This window comes from Mytilus californianus, unplaced genomic scaffold (assembly GCF_021869535.1).
Source record: "Mytilus californianus isolate M0D057914Y unplaced genomic scaffold, xbMytCali1.0.p SCAF_1, whole genome shotgun sequence".
In the NCBI taxonomy this organism is placed as follows: domain Eukaryota; kingdom Metazoa; phylum Mollusca; class Bivalvia; order Mytilida; family Mytilidae; genus Mytilus; species Mytilus californianus.
Genome location: NW_026262581.1, coordinates 76,982,872 through 77,007,303, shown reverse-complemented (window position 1 = coordinate 77,007,303; position 24,432 = coordinate 76,982,872). Strand labels below are relative to the sequence as shown.

The 24,432-nt window shown below is 32.3% G+C and overlaps 1 protein-coding gene across 1 annotated transcript in view; it reads right to left on the bottom strand.

The window, feature by feature from the left end:
- The window catches only part of LOC127724253 (uncharacterized), a 75,264-nt gene that overhangs the window by 10,604 nt on the left and 40,228 nt on the right, over positions 1–24,432 (bottom strand). The window contains exons 9-23 of the mRNA XM_052231191.1: positions 22,216–22,707; positions 19,550–19,809; positions 17,670–17,910; positions 15,445–15,736; positions 13,948–14,153; positions 13,385–13,650; positions 11,921–12,011; positions 11,350–11,505; positions 10,718–11,045; positions 10,041–10,278; positions 9,271–9,439; positions 8,796–9,018; positions 6,052–6,168; positions 4,753–4,934; positions 4,137–4,305 (exon numbers count right to left, since the gene is read on the bottom strand). Coding sequence (XP_052087151.1) covers positions 4,137–4,305; positions 4,753–4,934; positions 6,052–6,168; positions 8,796–9,018; positions 9,271–9,439; positions 10,041–10,278; positions 10,718–11,045; positions 11,350–11,505; positions 11,921–12,011; positions 13,385–13,650; positions 13,948–14,153; positions 15,445–15,736; positions 17,670–17,910; positions 19,550–19,809; positions 22,216–22,707 — 3,430 coding nt within the window. The remainder of the gene's footprint in view (positions 1–4,136; positions 4,306–4,752; positions 4,935–6,051; positions 6,169–8,795; positions 9,019–9,270; positions 9,440–10,040; positions 10,279–10,717; positions 11,046–11,349; positions 11,506–11,920; positions 12,012–13,384; positions 13,651–13,947; positions 14,154–15,444; positions 15,737–17,669; positions 17,911–19,549; positions 19,810–22,215; positions 22,708–24,432) is intronic.

Below are 24,432 nucleotides of genomic sequence, written 5' to 3'. Positions count from 1 at the left end.
ACAAAATTATACGCCATCCGACATTAGTCAATTAATAAATAAAGAGGTGCACAATGTCATTTCAGCGTTAAGATTCCGAGAAAACTTCAATAAATTCTAATGATGGGTTAAGGAAAAGATGCGGACACAAAATCGCAAACCCAAAAATAAAGAAAAGAAAGTCCACGATTTCCTAAGCGAAATCCCAAAAATACTACTGAACAAAAACATAGATGCATAATAGCTTTGTATGGTGGTGACTTAAAGAGAAATAAAATAACAGAGTTCCAATGTTCCCCGCGTTGCACATATTTTATATTTCCAAGGGCATAACTCTTTAAAAAAAAAAGTCGATCGTCCACCATTATAGATCTTGTTCGAGATTTTGCTGATATTAACCTATCGTATAAGTTTTATAAAAATCTAGAAAGAATTGTACCCGTGAGAGCGATAACGAGGCCATTTTCCTAAAAATCTATATTTTCAAGGGGCATAACTCTTTAAAAAAAAGTCGATCGGCCACCATTTCAAAACTTGTGCGAGATATTGCTAATATTAACCTATAGTATAAGTTTTATAAAAATCTGGCAAGAATTGTACCCGGGACAGCGATAACGAGGCTATTTTCCATAAATATAATATTTCCAAGGGGCATAACTCTTTAAAAAAAAGTCGATCGGCCACCATTATAAAATTTTCCGAGATTTTGCTGATATTAACCTATAGTATAAGTTTTATAAAAATCTGGCAAGAATTGTACCCGTGAGAGCGATAACGAAGCCATTTTGCATAAATTTAATATTTCCAAGGGGCATAACTCTTTAAAAAAAAGTCGATCGGCCACCATTAAAGAACTTGTCCGAGATATTGCTGATAATAACCTATAGTATAAGTTTTACAAAAATCTGGCAAGAATTGTACCTGTGAGAGCGCTAACAAGACCGCACGGACGGACGGACACACGGTCGGACACACGGACGGACGGACGCCCGGTATTTCCATGTCCCCCGCAACGCGATTCGCGGGGGACAAAAAGGCAGAAGAAACCAAGTGGATTATGAAATTACAAAGAAAACAAGAAATGATTGCAATAGGATGCTGTTACGAAGTCTTCCAAACAAAGTCCGCATAAATTGAAAACATGTTCAAGGTCAAAGGTCAGGGTCACTGATAGCACCACTATAATTTTACTTTAGCATATTATGAAACCCTAAGTAAATCTGATCAGCGGTTTTGGAGAACTTCTGCGGACAACTTCAAATTCGGAGCGACAGAAGAAGAACAAGAAGAAGGAATAATAATAATAATACTAATAATGATAAGAACTGAGTAAAACCAATAAGTTCCAAACTTTGTTTTGGAGACTTTAAAAACAATACCTCTCCCCGTCATCCCCGTAAAAAACAGATAACAAAACACTGCATAGAGAAATAAAAGCTAAGCAACACATATCAACAAAAGGTGTGATTCCATGCACTCCGGATTGGTTATCATATCCTGCTGCACTAGTAGCACTAGTCGTAATGCTCATGACAAATAAAAGTTCAGTAATATGACACATTCCTCATAATCGACGAATATAGGACGGGATGGTAGCTACGACAAATGGAACATAAGCGTGGTCGTTTGTGACACAGATGTTCCATATCCGTCAAGGTGGCATCTGTTAAAATTTCAGAGGAATTACTTCAAATTTACCTCGAGGAAATCTTGCTTCAAAAGCTTCTGAGAATTCAACACCATTCTAACATAGAAATCATAATAGGAAACGTAAGCTCTGGAATATCGAGAAAAGTGTCATTGAATTCTAATAAGGAGTTTGGAAGAAAAAGAGGACACAACTATGACCTGAAATGTGTGAATATGACAATGACAAAGTCCATGTAATGCCAACGTTAACCCCAACAATCATGCAGACGATGAAATGAAATAGGAAGTACGTCAGTAAAATAGTGTGAATATTTCACATCATTCTGTGAAGTTGTTTAGTAGAATTTTTGAAAACAATAGTGGAACAGAAGGACGAACGACCAAAGTCCCCATCACTTTATACCACCCACTTCAAAATGCAAAGGGTACGAGTCCACCCTGTTGATTCCTATCATTTGATATCAATTAGTAGCAAAACTCATATTGTAGTGCAGGTTGAAAAGGTTGTGTCTGTAAAACCCATTTGATGCCCTCGACATAGTTTTTATTTTTTACATAATGTATGACAATTCTTTGTTGTTGCTCCTTTCAAAATGCATATATGAAGTCAAATTTTGCAAAGTTAACAGGTGGTAATAAATGTGAATGTTAATAATACTAACGTATATTATAAGAACAATATTCAGAGATACTTGTTCTAGGTGTATGTAAGGCAAATTAAGGCAACAGTATTTTACCGATGTTCACATCTCGTAAAACGATTAGGAAGAGACAATTCAGTGAAGCAAACAGAAACTGAGGAAATTGGATGAACTACAAAAGGAGCGAGATCGGGTGCGTCGACAGGCAAGCGTCTCCTGCTTTGCATTCATCGACAGCCATGCGAATTTACACTCAGTTAAAAGGGACACAATCGGTAAAATTACGGATCAGACGACTATATACTGATATCTAAAGATCTAAGAACGCGAAACATGTCGCTAGTGAGTAGAGACACAGACACATCGTATAGGCCATCCCATTTGAGATGGTAACCTAAAACTTGTGTAGTGTCGATTTCAGTCAATTTTCCTCATACCTCTGTTGCAGTAGTCTTTAGTGAAAGGAGCAATCTCCTGTTAATGAAGTCCATATAGTATGAACCTGCACGAGCGTAACGTATTAACTGAGATATGTAAACGCAATACGATGGAGCAGGGGTATGTTACTGCTGAGAAACAGGAAGTTGACAATTGGAAAGTTGAAATAATCACGTTTGTCATAGATTCTAGTTTAAACTCGTCCATCTGTGAAACTTACGGTAGTGTCATTAATCTAGCTTCACTGGGATATATAAGATTTAAGCACTCATTGAAATGTGGTAAACATACTGGCCTTTTTATCACGGGGCATGCAATGACTGAGTACAACATTCTGTCATTAATGGAACATTCAAAGATCGTCAAAATTCTAACAATATGCACACACTTAGTATATGTACAAGCAATTAACGTGATATACAGTTTTAGATGCAAAAATCTGTTATAAGGGTTACCTAGACCTTTCATGAATCCCGCATGCATAATTCCAACTAAGCATGACAATGATAAATGATCTGTCATTAGTGGAGATTTTAAGAGATTACAAATTCTGACAACACGCACACTCTAAACATAAGCATTAACACCATGTTTAATATAAAAGTTCTAGCGTGAAAACTATAGGGGAAAGTAGCCAGACAAATAAAGAACTATGCTTGCATAATATCACCATATGATGACAAAAGTTCGACATCCTGTCATTTATGGAAAATGTAAAGGAAATCAAAATCCGAATTATATACACTCTTTATTTATATTTCAGATATTCCTGTTTTCGTTTTGTCATAGGAAATGTATTTCCGCTAACAAGTCGCATTTGCTATGAATTATCCTTGATATTGTCATTTTAAAAATTAACAGTTTATTAAAAAATTTTCGAAATAATAAGGATTTTCTATTCCAGGAATAGACTACTTTAGCTGTATTTAGCAAAACCTTTCGGCATGTTTTGCATTTAATGCTCTTCAACTTCGTCTTTTATTTGGCTTGACTGACGGGTCTTTTGTAGACGAAACACGCGTCTGGCGTACTAAATTATACGCCTGGTATCTTTGCGGCGTTTTTTTTTTATTTTGATGTACATTGGTGATTAAAAATTCTGTTACCGATTTGTGAACAGATGATACATGCTTCTGGACTTTCCTTCGTTACTTACATTCGAGGAAAATAGTTAAGAAAGCCAATAAAATAATTATTGTGAGCATTCTTACCAACGAAACCGTCAAAAGTTAGCTTGTCTCGGGGAAATACGGACGACATTGAGGCTAGAATAAATTATGGCTTACAGGTTTGACGAATCTTCTCGTTACTGACGGCAAAGTTACTATTTCTCACTCAGTATGTATTTATCCGATCATCTCAATTGTGAAAAAACATCAATTTCATTCTGACAAGAAATGGATTATATGTAAATATAAATTTACAAACCTGTGGGAGCGTCGGCAGTTATGTGACAACCAAACAAACCAAATTTAACAGCTAAATCAGGTGGGACTCCATTTGAATTGTCCTCAGTTATGTATATTCGTATATATCGAGCGTCTACCAAACGTGTTGGATAAACTATTGTCTCACTAAATGGCACGACAATAGACACCTGACAAAGAAATCACTATATACAGATACAATAATTTAATATATACTATTAGAGTCAAAGAAAAATGAATGTAACTTATAAATAAACCAAAACGAGTTGGCTTTCTTGAATTTTAATATATCTTATCGTTTGTAAGAAACACATTTTTTCACGGATACAAATATATGGATTTAGCTTACTTTTAATCGCTATATAGCTTATTTAATAAATTTTTTTATTCACAAAAGCAAAACAATTCTCTCTACAAGTATTTTTATATTTCACTTTTCTGATGCCACGCGTACGGGTAAACACGTATCCCTAGGCCTAAATTCAGCACTCATGTGTTGACATGAATTATTATTAATACGGTCATTCTCTCTAAATTTACCGTCCATAACAAGAGGATTATTCGAAACTCTAATGTTTTTCTATTCTCAGACAAAGATGGCCTAATTTAATACTCACAATTTCTCCATTTTGCCAGGCGTATCCATCATCACTGTAGGTCAGTGTCAGTTTAGTAGGGTAGTGTGTGAACCCACTTTTATGTTGCACAAGTAGTTTTGTAACTTTTGTTTTATTTCCAAAGTATACTTGAAAAAATCGTAAGTTGTCGAACAGTTTCCCTCTTTTAAATGGACTCCATGCTGTGAAAAAAGCAACAAAAGTGTAATTACTCTCAGGAAGGCTTGTGATTACGTGTGTCGTCTCCAAATTATATAAGCAGAAATAGTTCGGTTCTTTTTACTTCGAAAATACGAAAACAAATTTAGATCGATAATTTAAACAGCTTGTGCACAACTTTATGTTCTGTAAAAGAGGGACGAAAGATACCAGAGGGACAGTCAAACTCATAGATCGAAAACAAACTGACAACGCCATGGCCAAAAATAAAAAGACAGACAAATAATAGTACAGATGACACAACATAGAAAACTAAAGACTAAGCAACACGAACCCCACCAAAAACTGGGGGTGATCTCAGGTGCTCCGGAAGGGTAAGCAGATCCTGCTCCACATGTGGCACCCGTCGTGTTGCTTATGTTATTACAAATCCGGTAAATAGTCTAATTCGGTAAGTCACATTCGTGAAAAGGGAAGGGTATTGTAGTTACGACATAAGGAACATATCCGATATCATCTGTGAAACGGTTATTCCATAACGGTCAACCAACTCGTGATGGCGTCCGTAAAATTTATGAAGGGATGATTTCAACTTCACCATTTGGAACTCTTGGCTTAGTAGCTTCCTTGTGAGCAGCAATCCTCTATCAAGGAAATCATGATAGGAAACACAAACCCGGGAATATTCTATCTATTGGGAGATATATACTCCGTATGCAGGCGCAAAAGAATCTGTCCAAGTTTGGGCGATTTCTGTCGAGCTATTTTTATATTTACAGTGTGCCAAGAACGACGACTTCGCTCTAGTTTTTTTTAACTATTTCCATTGTGAACAGAAATCAGTAAATAAGGCAATTGATACTGAAAGAAATAAATCCTACAAAGGAAACAATTGAACATAATTTGATTCTAGAAAAAAGAAACCACGGCAAATGAATAGGCAGACGTCATAGCTGTGGTTAATCTTGCTTAACCACACATCCACCGTGCTAAGGAAAAAAAATTACAGATGCTCAATTATTGGAGAATGACTGATTTCAATCTTTCTCTGTCCAGACAGTTTCTAAAGAAAATCAAATTAAACTAAACTTTTAATTTGAATCATGTGAATACCATTATTTATCATAACACAGAACTCACCAGATGTTCCATTTACCCTGCCATGGAAAGAGGGTCTGGCAGGATCATCTTCTACCGATGACAATATCTGACAATCGTCTATTCTTCCGTCCTCCATTCCAAGTGAGCCATCACATACTGTAATAGAAAGGGACAGCGTACAAGGGGTTTACAATTGAGCAATAACGGACGAACCCCCCCCCCCCCCCTCCCAAAAAAAAAATAATATAGACATATATTGGAGATCGAAATAGTGTCATATAACAGTGACCCCCCCCCCCCCCGAACAAAATATCAATCAGATGGGTAATTTTATTTTAACTAAATTTCAATAAATTTTGTACATAAATGCACACACTTTGTGATCGAATATTTTTTGTAATTTGTTTATTTTTTATACACAGGTGGTCTCTGTTTTGTTACTTCTCTTCTAAAAAAAAATTATATGTGAACATAGGTCCTAAACAACAGTACGAAATCAATAGACAGACAAATCAATATATTATTGAACCCAACCCGACAATTTAAGTTTTATGACTTTCGCATTTGCACAGAAAGCCGTTCCGGTTTTACGTTTACTAGGGATTTTTCGTAAGCACCGTACAGAGGAATACGATTTACCGAAATTTTATATCTGATTACATCACTAAGGAACATACAATTTTCAGCATTTCTTTAGATATCTGATTACCGACAAGTATAGGTAAACTATTGTAAATTCCTTCTGATTGTTTTCATTAAAACGAATCTTTAATGCTGATTCCACGTACAATTTTATAAGATAGCAAGCGAAATGAAACATGGGTTTCAGGAAAAACTCACATGATAAATAATGAAAATGTTCGATTGTAAACAATGATAAAAGCACGCCGATTGGGTTTTCTTCACAGATTTCTTGTAAAAATAATTAGAATTTGATTAAGGATGTATTCTTCTGACGTTACAGTCTCATTGAAATCTCGTTCTGGAATTATTTCCAAAACATGTGATACAAATGGAAAATATCAATGAATTTAAAAAATGGTATAATCAAACTTAACTCTGTGAAAAAATTGCGTATTTACAATGAGTAGTTTTTGAGTAATCAATTTTTCAAATTTTATTACCAATCAAGTCAGTCTTTTTAGCCAAAATTTTGAGAAAATGGGTGAGGGGCACAAGAAATGATTTTACCAGAAACATGTACATCCCATATCAATTTTTTCTTTACAAATTTCTTAGATATGTATTTTTTCAATCATTTATAACAAAGAAGTTAAAATAATATGCATTTTGTTCTTAAAACAGAGAAAATCACAAAGGAGTAGGTCCGGTAAGGGCCGATTTTGGCCTCAAATTTAAGGTTCATCTGATGAAAGATTTTGGTCACTTTTTAAACACTTAAGTGTCTACTTCAGTCGATTCAATTAGTTTATGTGACAGATTTGAACTGATTTTATCATTAAAGACGCTCAGATTCAAGCTTAAATATGAAAAATCTGTCGAATATGCCATAACATGTCACTTTTCAGATGGTTTTTGTCAAAAATAAAAGTGGCCGCATCCGTGTTCACTCTCAACCTTTATATATGTTATGTATTATCATCAAATACAACTTGCATTTAAATATTAAGAATAAATACAAATGCGGCCACTTCCATTTAAGATTGAAATCGTCTAAAATGTAACTCAAATGTTCAAATTGTGAAGATTTCAGTAATTAAGCATGACTTAATGACGCTAGTACCCGATATACATGCTTTGTATTGTCAAAAACTGCCCACATTTATGTAGCAGAAGTATTCTACTTTCCAATAAATAGCTAAAAGTTTACATTTTAACAATTTTGTAAAACTGCTATATTTTGGGGCCAAAAAGGGGTCTTACTGGACCTACTTCTTTACAAAATTGACAGCATGGTTAATTTGACACAAAAAAGCATCAAAATATGATAAAACTTTCTTATATTAACACCTACCTATAGTTTTTTAAGTTAAATTTATTCAGATTGGTCCACTTCATCTTTATTGAAAGTATGAAAAAAAGTTTAATTGTGGAACTGTGAATTTTTTCACGATAATAGCCCAAAAATAGGTAAAAATTTACGAAAAATGGGAAAATCATCAAAATTGGGTACTTTCAAAGGGCCGTAGCAAAAAAAGAAGTGCACTACCATATGATTTTTTCATCAATCATTTTTTTACAGTCATATAAACCCAAAAATCAGGTTAAGAAAAAAAGTTTAATTCTAGAAATTTTTGGCTCCTCAGAGGTGTACATCCTTAAGAACGTAACCTTAAATTGACAACGAAGATCGCGTTCTTTTGTTTACATAGATAATGACGCCATCAATAAAATTAGGATAACCAACATCGGGAGCGATTCAATATTTCAGATTACTTACAAAAAAATCCTACAGAAATTATGCAAGACATTCGTTAAACCTGGTTATTTAATTGTCCAGGCCTCAATCCTGAAGACTATGGCGTTTCACCTTTATACTTCTGTTCATTGTATATCATTTTTGTATTGTTATTGCACAAAGTAAAAAAAGTAGATGATTTCCTTAGTAATATGATTTTAATGATAATTTATGAAAACAAAGTATAAGTTATGCTGTAGCTTACAAACTTGTTCTTCTTTCACATGTAACACCTGCCTCATATTAGTCATAGATAATTGACGAATATCAGTAATTAATTGAAAACGTACTTTTAACGCACGCACACATTTACCCCAATACACACATATTTATAGATTATTGTAGGTTTATTTGTAGCACATACCATCAGATCTAATAACACTTATAGTAAAGTTGACTTGTTGTATGTCTGTTGTAAAGAAATCGTCTACTGTAATCGAACTTCCTACTCTAGGAAACATATATGTACCGGCTTGGTATGATACAACAGTCGTATCAGTCGTCACATCTTCAGGTACCGTCAATGATGTATTAGGTGCTAATGTTAGCCCTATACTGATGACGTCACAGAATAACACGTTGTCAAACTAATAAGATGAAAAATACTTAGACATGATATACAAATATGAACATTTTAAGATACAATAAAAAACAATACAAAATACATTTTGATACCAATATATATTTTAAAACCTCTACAAGTATCAAAGAATAAATCAATACATGTTTTAATAGTGACTTACTTTCAAACATTTGATATTAATTTCGTGATTAATTGTTTTTTTCAAAATCTCTCGAATATGATTCTGGTATTCAGAAACTGATAGAACAAAACGTACCTCTATTATCACTACTCCATTTTCGTAACTTGATGAGTATGTCGATGTATTGACCACCACATTGGTGTGTATCATATATGGAGGAATGTAAAACAAGACACTAGCATTAGTAGCCAACGCAGTTGAGTTGACATCGTGATGCAAGGTGGCTTCCACAACAACATTTGTGCTACATTAAAATAAGAACAAAAATATGAACAAAAATATGAACAGATTCTATTCAATTCTTCACGTTTTTTATCCTAAATTATTTAATAGTAAGTATAATAGTGATCCACGAATATTTTAGTGCAAAACTGATCAAAACATTATATGTGTTAGATATTCCTAAACTTTTTGTCTTGAGAGTATCTTTTCTCTTTTTAATCCAACGTATTTAATATTCTAAGTTTTAATTTAATAGGAACTTGTGGGCGTAACGTCAGTTGTATAAATACAATCAGGTGACCAGACAATTGGAGGTATATCAATCATACATAAACATGAAGGCAGCATATTCTCGCCAGTCAAACAGTCGAAAACTTGCATTGCAAGTCATATTTTACATTATTTCGAGTTGTTTCAGATAAGGTTTGATATGCATGGAATACTGAAATCATTTTATAGAATTTAATTTCAGGCTAATATATTATAGATACATATGACCTTTATAAAACAGTTTTTCTAATGCAATTAGAAGTACTAAAGGATATCATGATAACATTTAACACGAAATAATTTTGTACCAATTATTGATGATGAAATAACATCTTATTTCATTTGTAACAAACCTAGTTGACAGCGTTTCATTCACTACTGCCTCCACTTTAAGAATTGGATATTCTGACCCAGTTCGTGTCACGGTAATGTCATGATCAACTATGAAAATATAGCTTCCAAGTTTGGCACCGAAACTAAATTTGAATCCTGCTCCATTGTCAGTGATTTCATTGTCACTAAGTATGATGTCAATCTCGACATTCACAGCGTTGTCATTGGATTCTGCGTCATCTCTTCTGTATGACAAACCTACAGACGTAAAAAACGGGTAAAAACATTACTATTGTAATAAAAATTTCCCCGTTTAACAAATCTCGAAAACATGATTGTGAAGTTGTTGGATAATGCATGATTACCACTAATACTCTTTTTATTGGTATAACTGTTTTCTTATTTGAAGTATGCGTTCATTTAAATGAATATGTTTTTGCTGAAACATTGTTATTTTCATAAAGTAATAAATCATGTCTAGATTATTTTTTCATTTTATGTAATCATGAATATTCAAATATATATAAATAATTGACAATAACAGTACTTGCACTTAACAGAAAACAGCTTTCATTAATAGAACCTATCACAGATACAGAAAATAAAAAAGAAATACATATTAATTATTTTTTCATGTGGTTAAGCAGAGGATGAGATCTCGTGCAACTGAAGGACGATCTATGTCGAAAGTACATACCTGCATTTGTTACAATGCCAAAATCAATATATCCCTTGTCATTTTGACAATTATCTAATGACGAGTTGTAAATGGGGTGGAATACAACATTCTTCGTTATATTTTCATACAGGCACTTTATATTCTTCCCAGTAGAAATAAGCCTTATATCTTTAACAATTGCAACTGCTGTGCCATTGATTGGTAAACTAACATCTACTATTACATTGGAAACTGACATTGCCGGGATATTCATTACTAACGGAAATGTTACCACTTCTCCTACCGTCATTGTTGTCGGCGATGTTGTGTTTACCATCAATATTGTATCATTGTTAAACAATGTTGGCTAGAGAATAAAATATGAATAAATAAAAATATGTCTATATTAACATTCAAAAAGGATCTTTCATTATAATATTTGCTTTGTCAAAATGTACATTTTCATGTAAAATGAATGTAGGAAGTAAATAGTTTCCCGAACGAAGCCGTCTGAACTTTCTTTAAGACTGATTTTGGATATTTCTAAAGTTTATAAGAAGTAAATATTACTTTTGCAAATATTGTGTGAAGACATGAAACTTGTAAAATTATTTATTACAACTTGCAAGCATGCATTTTAGTTATATGCGAAAAATTAAAACAACACATACCGACTGTTTTTCTACAAAAGTATCTGTAACCGTGAGATTCATTTGTGCAACATAGATCTGTGCATCGTTTGTGTTTACAGTCACGTGAAAATAAACTCCATCTCCGTCATTCAAAGAAGCGTCAGGCAAAACTCGTGCAACTGCTTCAATCTGAATCTAAAACAACAAAATGAAATAAATAAATTAGTATGATATTGGCAGAGATTTCGCCATCTATGATATACATCGCATGTCTAAAATGTCTTTATGAATTATAATCTTTGGTAAATACTGATTGATTAAATTCCTAGAATAATTTTTAAAACATCTCTCTTTATTACTTGAATACAAATGGAAATACTAATATGGAATCAGGAAACTGGTGTGTTTGACTGAGTAAAATCTTAACTTGAAACGGAAGAGGAAAGAGGGGAAAATACATTAAATGTAAATACCGAAAACAGCGATTTTCTCAGTAATAATTTCTAAAGAGTAGAGGAAATATCTTATATCTTAAACTGCAAACTGTTGACCAGTAGTGTTTTATTTTATTTTCAAATGAAAAGTTTTATTTATGAGAGCAATGGTTTACCTTATTGTGATTGTCAACTCCAACGTTAACCGCAGAACTACATACATAGCCTAGATCTATTGTTACAATGTCATTGTACATCGACCCAGGTCTGAAAAGAAAACAATACTAATTTAGAAAAATATTGGGTTTTTCGGAAATTTCGGTCTTGAGTACCATTATCTTCTGATACACAACATATAACAATATCTTTACCTATTGAAAATTACTGTTTATACATTGCAAAATCTTGATTTTGCATGCGTACATAGTGGATCATAATGCCTCTTAGTGCCAAAGAGCTTAGGAATCGTTGTAGCATAGTGTTTTCTTCTTGAGTGCATTCTTTAACTTTGGTACATATGTTCGTTCCCGTTAATTCAAACTCAAATTTGCATATTAATTGTTTGCTTAAAGACTTTCCAGGGAAAACAATATTGTCAATTAAAGAAATTTGGTTCTTTTCGATATCCAGATAATTCCATGTTTACCTTGCATATAGACCGTTTCTCTCGACTTGTTAACTTGCCGCGGGTTTATGTTTATATGCGGAATAACTTGATGTTTTTCTCTTTAAGTTCATAGGCATATTCAATGATACGAAATTGTTTTTTATTTTGACTTTGTGACTTATGTTTACATCAACTGAATCAGTGGAGACATGTTGGTTTTTCGAATCGAAATTTAAATCAAACATTTGATTTGGCCTTCAACTGTTTTGATTCAAGCGCCACTGATGAATCTGATGTAGATGAAACGTTTGTGTTACCAAATTATAAGCCTTGTATCTTTTATGTTTTATTAAAAGTCTTCAATGGAATGATTTTTATGTAAAAGAACATTTTTCAAACCTATGCATAAATCCAAGAACATGTTAAAAAAAGTAAAATAACAAAAATAGCGAACTCCAAGGAAAATTCAAATCGGAAAGTCCCTTATAAAATGACAAAATCAAAAGCTCAAAAACATCAAACGAATGGAAAACAACTGTCATATTCCTGACTTAGTACATGCATTTCCTTATTTAGAAAATGGTGAATTAAACCTGGTTTTATAGCTTGCTAAACCTCTCACTTGTATGACAGTCGCATAAAATTCCATTATATTGACAACAATGTGTGAACAAAACAAACAGACATAATAGGTAAAAATGTCAAAAATAGGGGTACAGCAGTCAACATTGTGTTATAATCTTAATCACTATAAAAACAAACAAATATATCAACAAAGAAAAACAACTGTCAACCTAGAGAGCGAGCACGTTTAAAGTTACATTACAGGCTAAATAACGATTTTGTTTAGAAATTTATGCATGTTCAGCACCGTTCTACTTAGTACTCAATCCTTTTAATAATTACCAAAACTTTAGAAAAACATAAATTACTGTGAACGAAAGAAGATATGGGTTAATCTAATTTCCTTTTTTCATGAACGAAACATTTACGTAAACAAGAGGTAAATATCTTAAGATGACTTATTAAATACCTGCTTTGAAATGTCGGGGAAATCCTTGTTTTATCTATACAAGGAAAGTGAGAACCAACCACAATAACTGCAGCGTCGCAGATTTCAAACTGGCCTGAAGTCAGCACAGGGGTGATGAAGCTAACAGATATCTTTTGAGTGTTAGTTTCAGGCAGAATTAGATCAACAATGAATCTTTTCCCTTCTCCTTTTGCCACAGAATCGTCCGTATCATTTCCGGATAATTCTCCAACGGAAAAGGCAAAACTGCCACTCTGAGTAACAGTCTGAAGTGAAACACAAAACGACTGTCATTTAAGAATGAAATGTTAAAATGTTATTTTGCCTATTACATAACTGATTCTAATTCTCATTGAATAATACGAATGCAATAATAACGCTAAAATATATTTTAAAAAGTTCTAGATTTCTTCGAAGATTTCATATCTATGGTATATTTTGATATAAAACTATAGAGACATTGTTCAACTTAAAAATACTATATATCTTAATGCTGTTTGTATGTGTATAATTATTTTGACTCATTAATTTGCTCTGTGTTGCTGAGATTTAAGAAACATTACCGAGTCAAATCCGGATGTGTTATAAGTTGCCTGTATATTGTCACTTAAAGATGTGGCAACTCCACCTGTACTGGTTGTAACATCAACCGTAAATGGGAATTGCTGAGTATCGGGGACCAACGTGGTATCACTGGATAACTTTACTATAACTTCAAATATCAGAGCATTGCTGTCAAAGTAATCATTAGATGCAACTGTCGTTGTTCCTAAAAAGTATTATAAATAATTCAAATGTCAAATGATAAACACGTTTACATGATTTAAATAAAAAACCATTCCAGATTTTATCATTTTAGTAAATATGCGTGTAAAATGTATTATGTTTAAAAAAACAAATGCAGTTTGCATTTCACGCCCACTCAGTGAATATAAAAGATTTGCTTAATAAGTTATATCCGTATGGAATTGTTTTAACATTGTTATGATTATTTACTGTATCCCATTTCTGAAATTTAAGATTATCTTTGAAACTTTATCATTTAATTAGTAATTGTGAATGAAACTGAACCCCATTTAAGCCTAAACCGATGTATAACTAGTTATTCCATATGCAAAGGATTTTAATATATTTATTATTTAGTTATATGTTACTTGACTTATCCTTTATATGCTACTGAATTGTTTGTACAAAAAAGTAATTAAATAAAATTTTTTAACTCTGTCTCTAAGTGACAAAACTAGTCCCGTAGTTATAGAAACGACACATTAATCATCAGTTTGACATATCTTTAGGTTCTCTATCGAATTGCACGGACGCTGACTTTTTATGGAGATATAAAAGTATTGCTAATCCTTGTGGGGATTCTGCCCATCTGATGTTTTACTAATAAAAACAATGACACTATATTATATATATGAGTCTTGTTGAAATCCTCAATTTTACTAGACAGCGCCAAATTCACAAAGTAACAACATAGAAAAGCAACGGGAACAATAAATTTGAAGACTGAAAGACTTAAATCGTACCCATTAGAAGTAATCACACCTGCACGTTTATCAAATGTTGTCACTGGCATTTGAAAATTGCAATTTGACAGACCTATCTGTACTGCACTGTTTTGAATTTTATGAACAATATACCAGTTATCATTTTTCATGTTGGATAAAGAAGAAAATTGATATCTATAGTTCATTTCACTTTAAACAGTAAATTTTTATTTTTTGTTTTTAAAGCAGAACATTTTACATTATCTTACATACATTGAGAAATGTTTTTTTTTTCAGAAACAAAGCGTCGTGCCATAAACATTTTGAGTCAGCAGATTTCAAGTCATAGCATCAGAACATAAAATAATACTTGAATTTGAATTATTATACTAGAAACGAAGTAATCTCTATCTCATATACGTGTTCACCGTATCTGCTTTTTCTATATCTTAATGTTAATATTGTCTTTTTAAACAGCTTTATTTTTCTGAATTTAGAATATTGCACTCCGCTATATTGATTCTTGCAAGTATAATAACATAAAAGAAGGGAAACAAAAAGTGTGAATACCTGTATTTGTGACAATGCTCATATTCAAACTAGCCTGTGTATTTCCACCATTATTACTGAATGCTGTGTAGGTTGGTTCTATACTCCTTTTTACACATGGAAAATTGTCTCCAACTTCTTTTAAACGAAGTCCACAAATACTTAATCCTGGGTTTGTAGATTTTACATCCATAATCAGATCTACACTTTCACCCGGATGTATTTTTATCAGAAGACTGTAAATGATTGGCATACCAATGGGAACAGTTGTAAAGGTAGAGTTTCTGTTCAGACTTATGTATGGTGCAGTATTCTGAAAACAATTTTGCTTCGAGTAAAACATAAGATCCTTGATTCGTTCTCAAACAGTCAGATTTTTGACATGCCACTTAAAACAGAAATTTGATCTATGTCAAACGGACAGGCAAATTATGAGTAAAAAAAGAAAAATGAATGGCTGACGGAGAAATATTGCGACCATAGCGATTCTAACAGAAGATAGTCTGTTTTTATTTTTCATTATTCAACCATTAAAAATAAAACGAAAGACCGGATGAAGTTCAACTAAATTAGGTATTTACTCATCAAAGATACAAGGTTTATATTTTGGTACACCAGACGCGCTTTTCACCTTCATAGAACTCATCTGTATATAATGGATCATTATGTACAAAAAGAAATATTGCGACAAAAATGGTGATTTGAATGTCAAATAGTAAAATTCATTCATTCTGAGTAATAAGTAATAGTATTTATGTATTAATCTGTTTTGTATTGATTTCCTATTTACAATTAAGGTCTTTTAGTCAAATTCACTGACTTCCTGGCTAGACCAATGTGTTTATCATGAAAACTACAAAATCATGATCAAATTCACGTTTGACTTGTTATTGATAAATCACAAATTTTAACAAACACAAGGCAGGATTCATCGTCTTTTGCCATGACGCAATATATATATATATCATTCCTGTATGTTACTTGTATTTATACAACTAATCAGAATCTTTCTATATTATAAAATAATATATTCTTATATGACTCTTAGATTCTTTTGCTTTTTACACACATCCATGTTTTTATTCCAATAAAAACATGGGGTACACGTGTTTTACGCTATTATTGAATATTCAACGACAGTTGTATTTTGAAGGCCGCTGAAAATCAAAATTAGCATTTCTGCCGGACTTGCTTGTCATGGAATTCAATAAAATCTATCAAAAAAAAAAGTTTATTTGTATTTGTACACTTTTAACAGTTATTTTGAATTGATTTACTTCATCAAATAAAATGCATGCTTGTCGAACGTACCTTACGGGTTGCTTGATACTAATAAAGTTCAGATATTTTCTATTAGTTTTTAAATAATTGTTTTCTCACAAACGCTCTGTATAAAGATAATTAAGAATTGAATGCTTCTTTTTATAATTTTATTGGGATGCAAAAGCATTGAAAGAAGCACATTTTGTATCACTATGAAAAACACACATTAAAAATGTGAACACAATCAACGCTTTTACAACCCTATAAATTTATTAAAAAAACATTCAATTCTCTTAATTACATTTTATGCTACAACCATGGAATGAAGAGTTAAATCGAGTTTTCGTTTGTTTTTGGATGTATTATTTTACATTGTCATGGATAGCACGTGGAATCATAGCTGTTGTATTTTATACAGAAATAAAATATGACATTTATCCGCCTCACGATTGTTGTCATCCGACCAAAATTACGGATTCTAATGAAACGTACATGTAATGTAATTATTTACAAATACAATGCTTAGCCATATCAAGATGAGCATAGAGCATAACATGAAAGATTGTTTTCTAAATTTTTAAATGAATTTCCTCCATTCTTTTTAAGTTTCTATTTGATAACAAGAAGCGGTAACTATAGATCATTACAACTACTTAATAAGGTGGTACCAAACACCTTGACTAAAACCAATTTGGTTCGTTTAATTTTCATAAAATTTAGACAAAATATTTCCTTTGACCATTTGACAAAAATATGAAAATTTCAAAAAACTTGAACCACACACTTTATCGGAAAAATTTCATTAGATATATAGCAGTTTGACAAACAATAATTTTGATCATTGAGAAGCTTAATATTTCCTTAACAATAGAATGTGATTAAAATGTTCAGTTGATTTTTACAGAGTTACCTCCCTGTTGTGTTATGTACCACCTTAACTAAGTAAAAAGTATCATAAATATTACGCCATTGTATATACATACTGGAGAAATAGTAGCTGGTGTCTTTAAAATTATAGCGAGCTGACCAACCCAAATTTTAGTTGAGCTATACATATTTCCCGCACTTATCCATTCTTTTGCTCCATCAACTAATCCTTCGTGATCTTCAACGCTAATATCAAACTCCAATCTCATCAGATCTTCATCTGCATTGTTAACATCCTCTTTGTTGCATACTTTTGGGATGTTAAGTATCGCTCTGTCATTTCGGTCATCACTAAATCTATTTAGGAAAAAAAGAGGTAAAAATATACTTTTCATCTTATTTGCTCCACCAGTTTAAACAATGGTGAAAATTATGCTAACCCTTGATTAATATTATTCCAAAACCAGATATCATATGTACTGAAATACATAAGACATTTATTCTGTGCAACTTACTAGGACATTCCTGTTATCATCTGTGACACAGATCAAAGCATGATGGCGTCCATAAAACTTTCGAAAAGATGACTTTGTAGAGAACTTCATGGTAATCAAATATTTGAACCATGTGTCGTAACTACAGTTATCAGTTTTATTAAAGACCAAAGTTTTCCAGATAACTTTGATAAGATATACAGTGTAAAAACTCATCAAAAATACCAGACGTGTATTTTCATACACCAGACACGTGTAAAACATGCTTTAAAAATACGTTTTCCCGTTGTCAAATGAAAGTCATTGATTACAAATAACTGTATCTTGTTGTACATTTCAACTGAAGTTAAAATATTGCTGGACCCCTTGCCAGACATCTACAGCAAAAAAAGAAGGGTCTATAGAATTAATGAAACGGAAAGAGACAGACATCACAAAGCCCAAAAGACAGAAAAAAAATACAGCTGTTTCACAAACCACGCCTCTTTTGGGGAGATATATAATATTCATAGGTATTTTGTTTGTTTACGTACTGGTTCCCATATATGATTTCTATGTTTCATCTCATAGAGACATAACTTGGGAATGTTACCAGTATATTCACACATTGTTGCAGGGAATTTTGAATTTTGAGGGTCACCTAAAGTGAACGTAGGGGTAATACAGAACTTAAGTATAAGTTTAAACTCTTAGAAGTTCGGGGCATATAAATGTTGAAAATATGCCACACAGCCCTATGTTTTGACCTTTAAACAAAATAGTAGTGCATATCAACTTTCCATTCTAGGATATAATTTTTCACGAAACTTCATAGTAAAAGTGGCACAGTTTTAGCCGTAAAGGGAGTTCCTATGGGAAATTGCATTGTCTATATTTACAGAAATGCAACCTGTAGATAATCATTATGATTTCACAAAGTACATCCTCAAACAAAACTACAGACTTTTGAGGGAAGTAAAAGGTCCTGAATTTATACATATGCAGGTATGGAAATAGTGAATGCCCCTTTTGAACACTGTACGTTTATAAAGCAGAATGATATTTCATTGGTGAAGTAACAATTGATGGGTAGTTAATATTTCGTGCAATCAGATGACAGTTTGATGCCAAGATAGCTTTTTCATCAGTGCGACTATAGTACTTGACCAAGTTTACATTGGAAGAAAGTAGATGTAATTTTAAGGACTACAAAACATCAATTTTCCAGACCAATAAATAAAAGTAATAAAGACAAGATGGAAAATATGAATACATATTGCCATTGCCACCCTTTTCACAGCTCTGTACATTTATTGTTTAAGATTATCAATTATCGCATTTAAAAACAAAATGTACATTTGGTGTAAGTTTAATGGTCTTCAGTGCTCCTGCAAAGAGACAACTAGGGATTTAAATTTTTATGGCCAAACATATGATACCTAAAAACTAACATTTTTCTCGAGCAACGATAAGGCTAAACTCGTTTTAACAACATTTTGAATTATGTATAACATTTAACTCACCTGGATGAATAAGTAAATAGTGTGTTGATCCACTCTGGGGCAACACAAGGTAAGTTTTTACCAACACTTGTCATTCTTGCCCTACAGATTGACAGTTTAGCAGTAGTATTTCCCAGTGGCATAATTGCCTCTATATTCATCAAGGGATAGGTAACGTCCCTGTTTGTCGTGATATCATAGTAAACCTTCGTAGCAGCACCGACATTAACTTCCTCTTGACCATCAGCATACGTCATGTTGAAAGAAGGGACTGTTGTGTTCTGATATCAAGAAAATTATAAAAATGTTAAAACCTACTTTTTTATAATATATGTGAACGTAATTCTTTTATCCTTACTTTTTTAAGTATGTAGTGGATGCTGACATACATCAGATAAATACGATAGGGAAATATTACATAATTAAAAGAACATAAGACTCACGAAAAAAAACCAGTAAAACAAAATTAGACACAATATCCACTGATCGACATCAAATTATTACGATGGCGAAATATTACAGAATGAAAAAAAAAACAAAAACATACACACAAGTAACACAATTTGTTCAGCAACAAAATGTTGTGAAGGGATGACGCACAATAATTAAGACTCGAAAATAGCTTATTACAAAACAATCACGTTACATTTGAGGGTTGGAAAGGTAAATCCTTTAACAGGACTTCCTTCGTTATAATCATATGGTGTCAATATAAAAATGATTTCGATTTCTATAGTAAATGTATTTGTTTAAGCTAACAATGAAAAATGTATTGATATAAAACACATGCGGTCTTAATTATCTATACGAGAATGCATATTTCCACTTATGTCTGAAGATCTTTGGTAAACGGGTTTATTGAAAATTAACAAAACATCAGCCACCTTTTTTTCCCAAACAGGAGAAAATGATATTCACAAGAATTCAGTTTATAATCATATCAATATTTTCAAGTTCATACCATATTCCTTGGGTATTTTTTAAAACAAATTTAATTTATTCTTTCATCACGATTTGATTGTATTGTATATGTTTGACTTCCTTCTTGTAATAATAGAATTATTCATAGATAATTGCGTAATAAAAATGTAGTTGAATGCGAAAACCAATATTTACTTTTAATTCTATATTCATTTCCTTATTAGTGCTTACAGTATTCTGATTCAGTATGTTTTATTTTCAGTCACTTGGCATTTATTTGTTTTAACCTATCTTTAAGCAAATATATTAATATTTTTATCAATTAATATGATTTGGCTTGTATTTAATTTGTCAATGTAGTAATATTAAGACACCTTTGGCATTTTATATAAAAAAAACTAGTTTTCATATCGTGAATGAAACAACCTCAGTATGTTGATAAGGGAGTCGAAAAAGTGGGGAACAAGATTAGAGCGTTTTGCGCTTCAAAAAAATCTCTCTTCTTAAAAACTTAAATATCTAGAGAAAATCAATTAAATCTATTCTTTGAGGAGTTTTATGTGAAAAATAGCATTCAAATCTGACAAAGAATTTCAAAATCATAATAGCAATATCAAAAATCATGCTTTGAACAATTTTTCCCTATTAAATCAAATATCGCATCTTTGAAACCGTGACCATATTGCTAAGTAAAGGTCTACTAGAAACAGCAGATACGACACTTTATTAGACATTGAAAAACTCTATGACTGTTCGGCATCTCTGATACTTATAAAGCTAACAAATTATATAGATAGACCAAACAAAATTCAAAATTCAAAAAATGGATACACTCATCTATAAATAACGCCTTCGTTTCAAATAAGAATTTATTAATTTCAAATTATGTTTAAACTGCAATATTTCAAATTACAGGGTTATTTTTTTTTTACTGTAATGCAACAATTATATATATTGAATATACATATGACAAAAAATATTTTGTTCGTGTATAAGGGGTGTTAGGATCTAGAATTGACTTCCACAATTGAAATTTTAACTAAATAAGCCAACACTTAAATGTTTTTGTAACATGTAAAGCTTTCTGGGAACATATAATATGGGGTCTTCAATGTTGAATTGACGTTATGAAACTTCAAAATTTTGCTATTACTTAACATGTTGTTCTTCGGCAATCATCTTGGAAAATGTCCTAGCCCATTAGTCCAGAGGTACCTTCACAAACCTTCACCCTGGATCTCATATTGTCTCATATTGTTTTGTTTGATGCTTTTGAATTGTCAATAAAATTTTTGAAAGAGATACTCAGACATTTTTCCTTTACCATGCCACATAAAGATAAAGTATAAGTTTATTTCAGTATCATTTCATTTTTATTTTTAGATATTACATTCTTGTCCACTTGTTTGCAGTGGCTGTTGTTTTCCAAAACAAATTCTCAATCAAAATTTGTGTTTTCAATATAGATAGAGTATATCCAAAATAGTTTTACATTGTCCCAGCGTACTTGTTTTTGCTTTTTTTGTTTTTTTTTTTTTTTTAGTTAAAACTTGCAAATTATTTCTCAAATGTTAGAAACCAGCTAAAGCTTTATATGTTAAGAATTTTTAAATTTCATCGACTGAATTGATTTGCTAATAAACCCATCTGTGTTTATTACGGGATAATAAAAACCAATCAAATAAAAACAATTTCGACTTTGACCTGCATTTAAAAAAAAGCCAAAAAAATACCATTCCATTAAAGAGAATTCTATCTTAACCTACCGATATATCAGCAGCTGCGCTTGTACTTTGGACAACAAATTGCGATGTGGCACTAACAGTAGCTCCTGATCCATAGGTGATTGTCATCGTTACGTCATGAGAAGAAGATGTCGTTATAGCCGTATGTTGAAGTGGTGTTACAATAATTTCGAATGTAATGGTATTTTCTGTGGTATTTCCTGGTGATATTGGTAAATCAGAAATACTTCCTAAACTTAATGTCCCTTTATCGGCATGGGTTGCTCCAACTGTCGACTCATACGAAACTGTGTTATCATCTGGGATGACACAAGGCATATTACCACCAAAACGTTTTATTGAAATTTTACAAAGCTGAAACTTTGGCAAGTTGTTGTCGATTGGCGTCTGCACAGTTAATATGTATGTAGAAGTTGAACCCTCTGGTACAAGCATATCTAGGTAGAACACTTTTGGTACGTCAACATTAACATTGTTGTCAGGGGAAAGGACAGCGGTCAGAACTGGTACACTCTACAACAAAATATTAATGCATATATCATGTTGTTTGATGATTATAGAAATATCCCTTTTATAAAAGTAAAAAGAAATCATAAGGCAATATTTCATATCACCAGGTTTAGGACTTTGAGTTAGCAATCACTACGAGCATTCAATAATACGTTATAGATTATTACCGTTACTACAGAGTTCAGCGCTTTCAATGGACTGATTTTTATTGCATGTTCTTATGTGGCCTTCTAGTAAGTGCTCTGATTTAAATTAAAATGGAGAAGGATGGGATCTGAAAATACCTAGCATAACACCAACAAATGTCATGTGGTTGTCCCAAATCATGAACATTGTCAATGGTTGACTGACGTCATATCTAATGCTTTTTTTTTGCTATTTGGAAAATTTAATGACGATGACAGATCTATGTGATATTTCTATTTGATTCATTGACAAATTTAACGACTTTGGCGTTTTAAGGCTTGCACTATTATTTAGACAATTGTACATTGTTGAACACCGTGTGTTTACCTTTTGACGTCTTGTCGTATTTTAAGCCGTTAGGTTGCTTATTGAAGTATACATCACATCCTCTTTTCCAAATCTATGTATTGCGTTTATTAAGATTTCGAATAGGTGTGCAGTATATGTTCATTATTTGTATGGCAACATCATAATGCATACAGAACGTAACCAAACATAAGCGTGCAATAATATTCAACATTGCATTAATGCGAATAAAGCTTCAAGTTAGTGACAAAATATGTTGATTGAAATGCTTTTCTATACAATAAAAGGGTTATTGCATGACTATTGGTGAAAATTGTCCCTAGAAGCTTTTTTTAATTTATTTGTATAGGACTTCAACAGTTCACACTTCTACAGCATCGTATCTATATCATTACGTTATTCTATTCGTGTTGCAATATCAGAGAAAACCAGCTGTGAATGTTTAGAAAGTATGTCAAATGACGTTGTCCTATAACAAAATACTGTACCTTGATGTAGTATAATAAAGTGTAATAAGCGTCATGCGTTTAATAGATATAAGAAGATGTGGTATGAGTGCCAATGAGACAACTCTCCATCCAAGTCACAATTTGTAAAAGTAAACCATTATAGGTCAAAGTACGGCCTTCAACACGGAGCAATGGCTCACACCGAACAGCAAGCTATAAAGGGCCCCAGAAATGTAAAAAGTAAAATCACAAAAATACTGAACTCCGAGGAAAATTCAAAACGGAAAGTCCCTAATAAAATGGCAAAATCAAATGATAAAACACATCAAACGAATGGACAACAACTGTCATATTCCTGACTTGGTACAGGCATTTTCAAATGTAGAAAATGGTGGATTAAACCTGGTTTTATAGCGCTAAACCTCTCACTTGTATGACAGTCGCATCAAATTCCATTATATTTACAACGATGCGTGAACAAAACAGACATAATAGGTAACATTGTCAAAATATGGGTACAGCAGTCATCACTGTGTCACAATCTCAAAACAAACAAACGTTTGAAGCACAAAAAGCATCTAACAAATTTAAGAACCACATTCATTGCTTACTTATATATGTATCATAAATCAACCCAAAAAGGATTGAAATATTTCAAACAGGAAAACCAACGGTCTAATCTATATAAAAACGAGAAACGAAAAACACTTATGAACCACATCAACAAACGACAACCACTGAACATCAGTTTAAGACTGTTTACTTGACTACATGATTGGACAAGTAC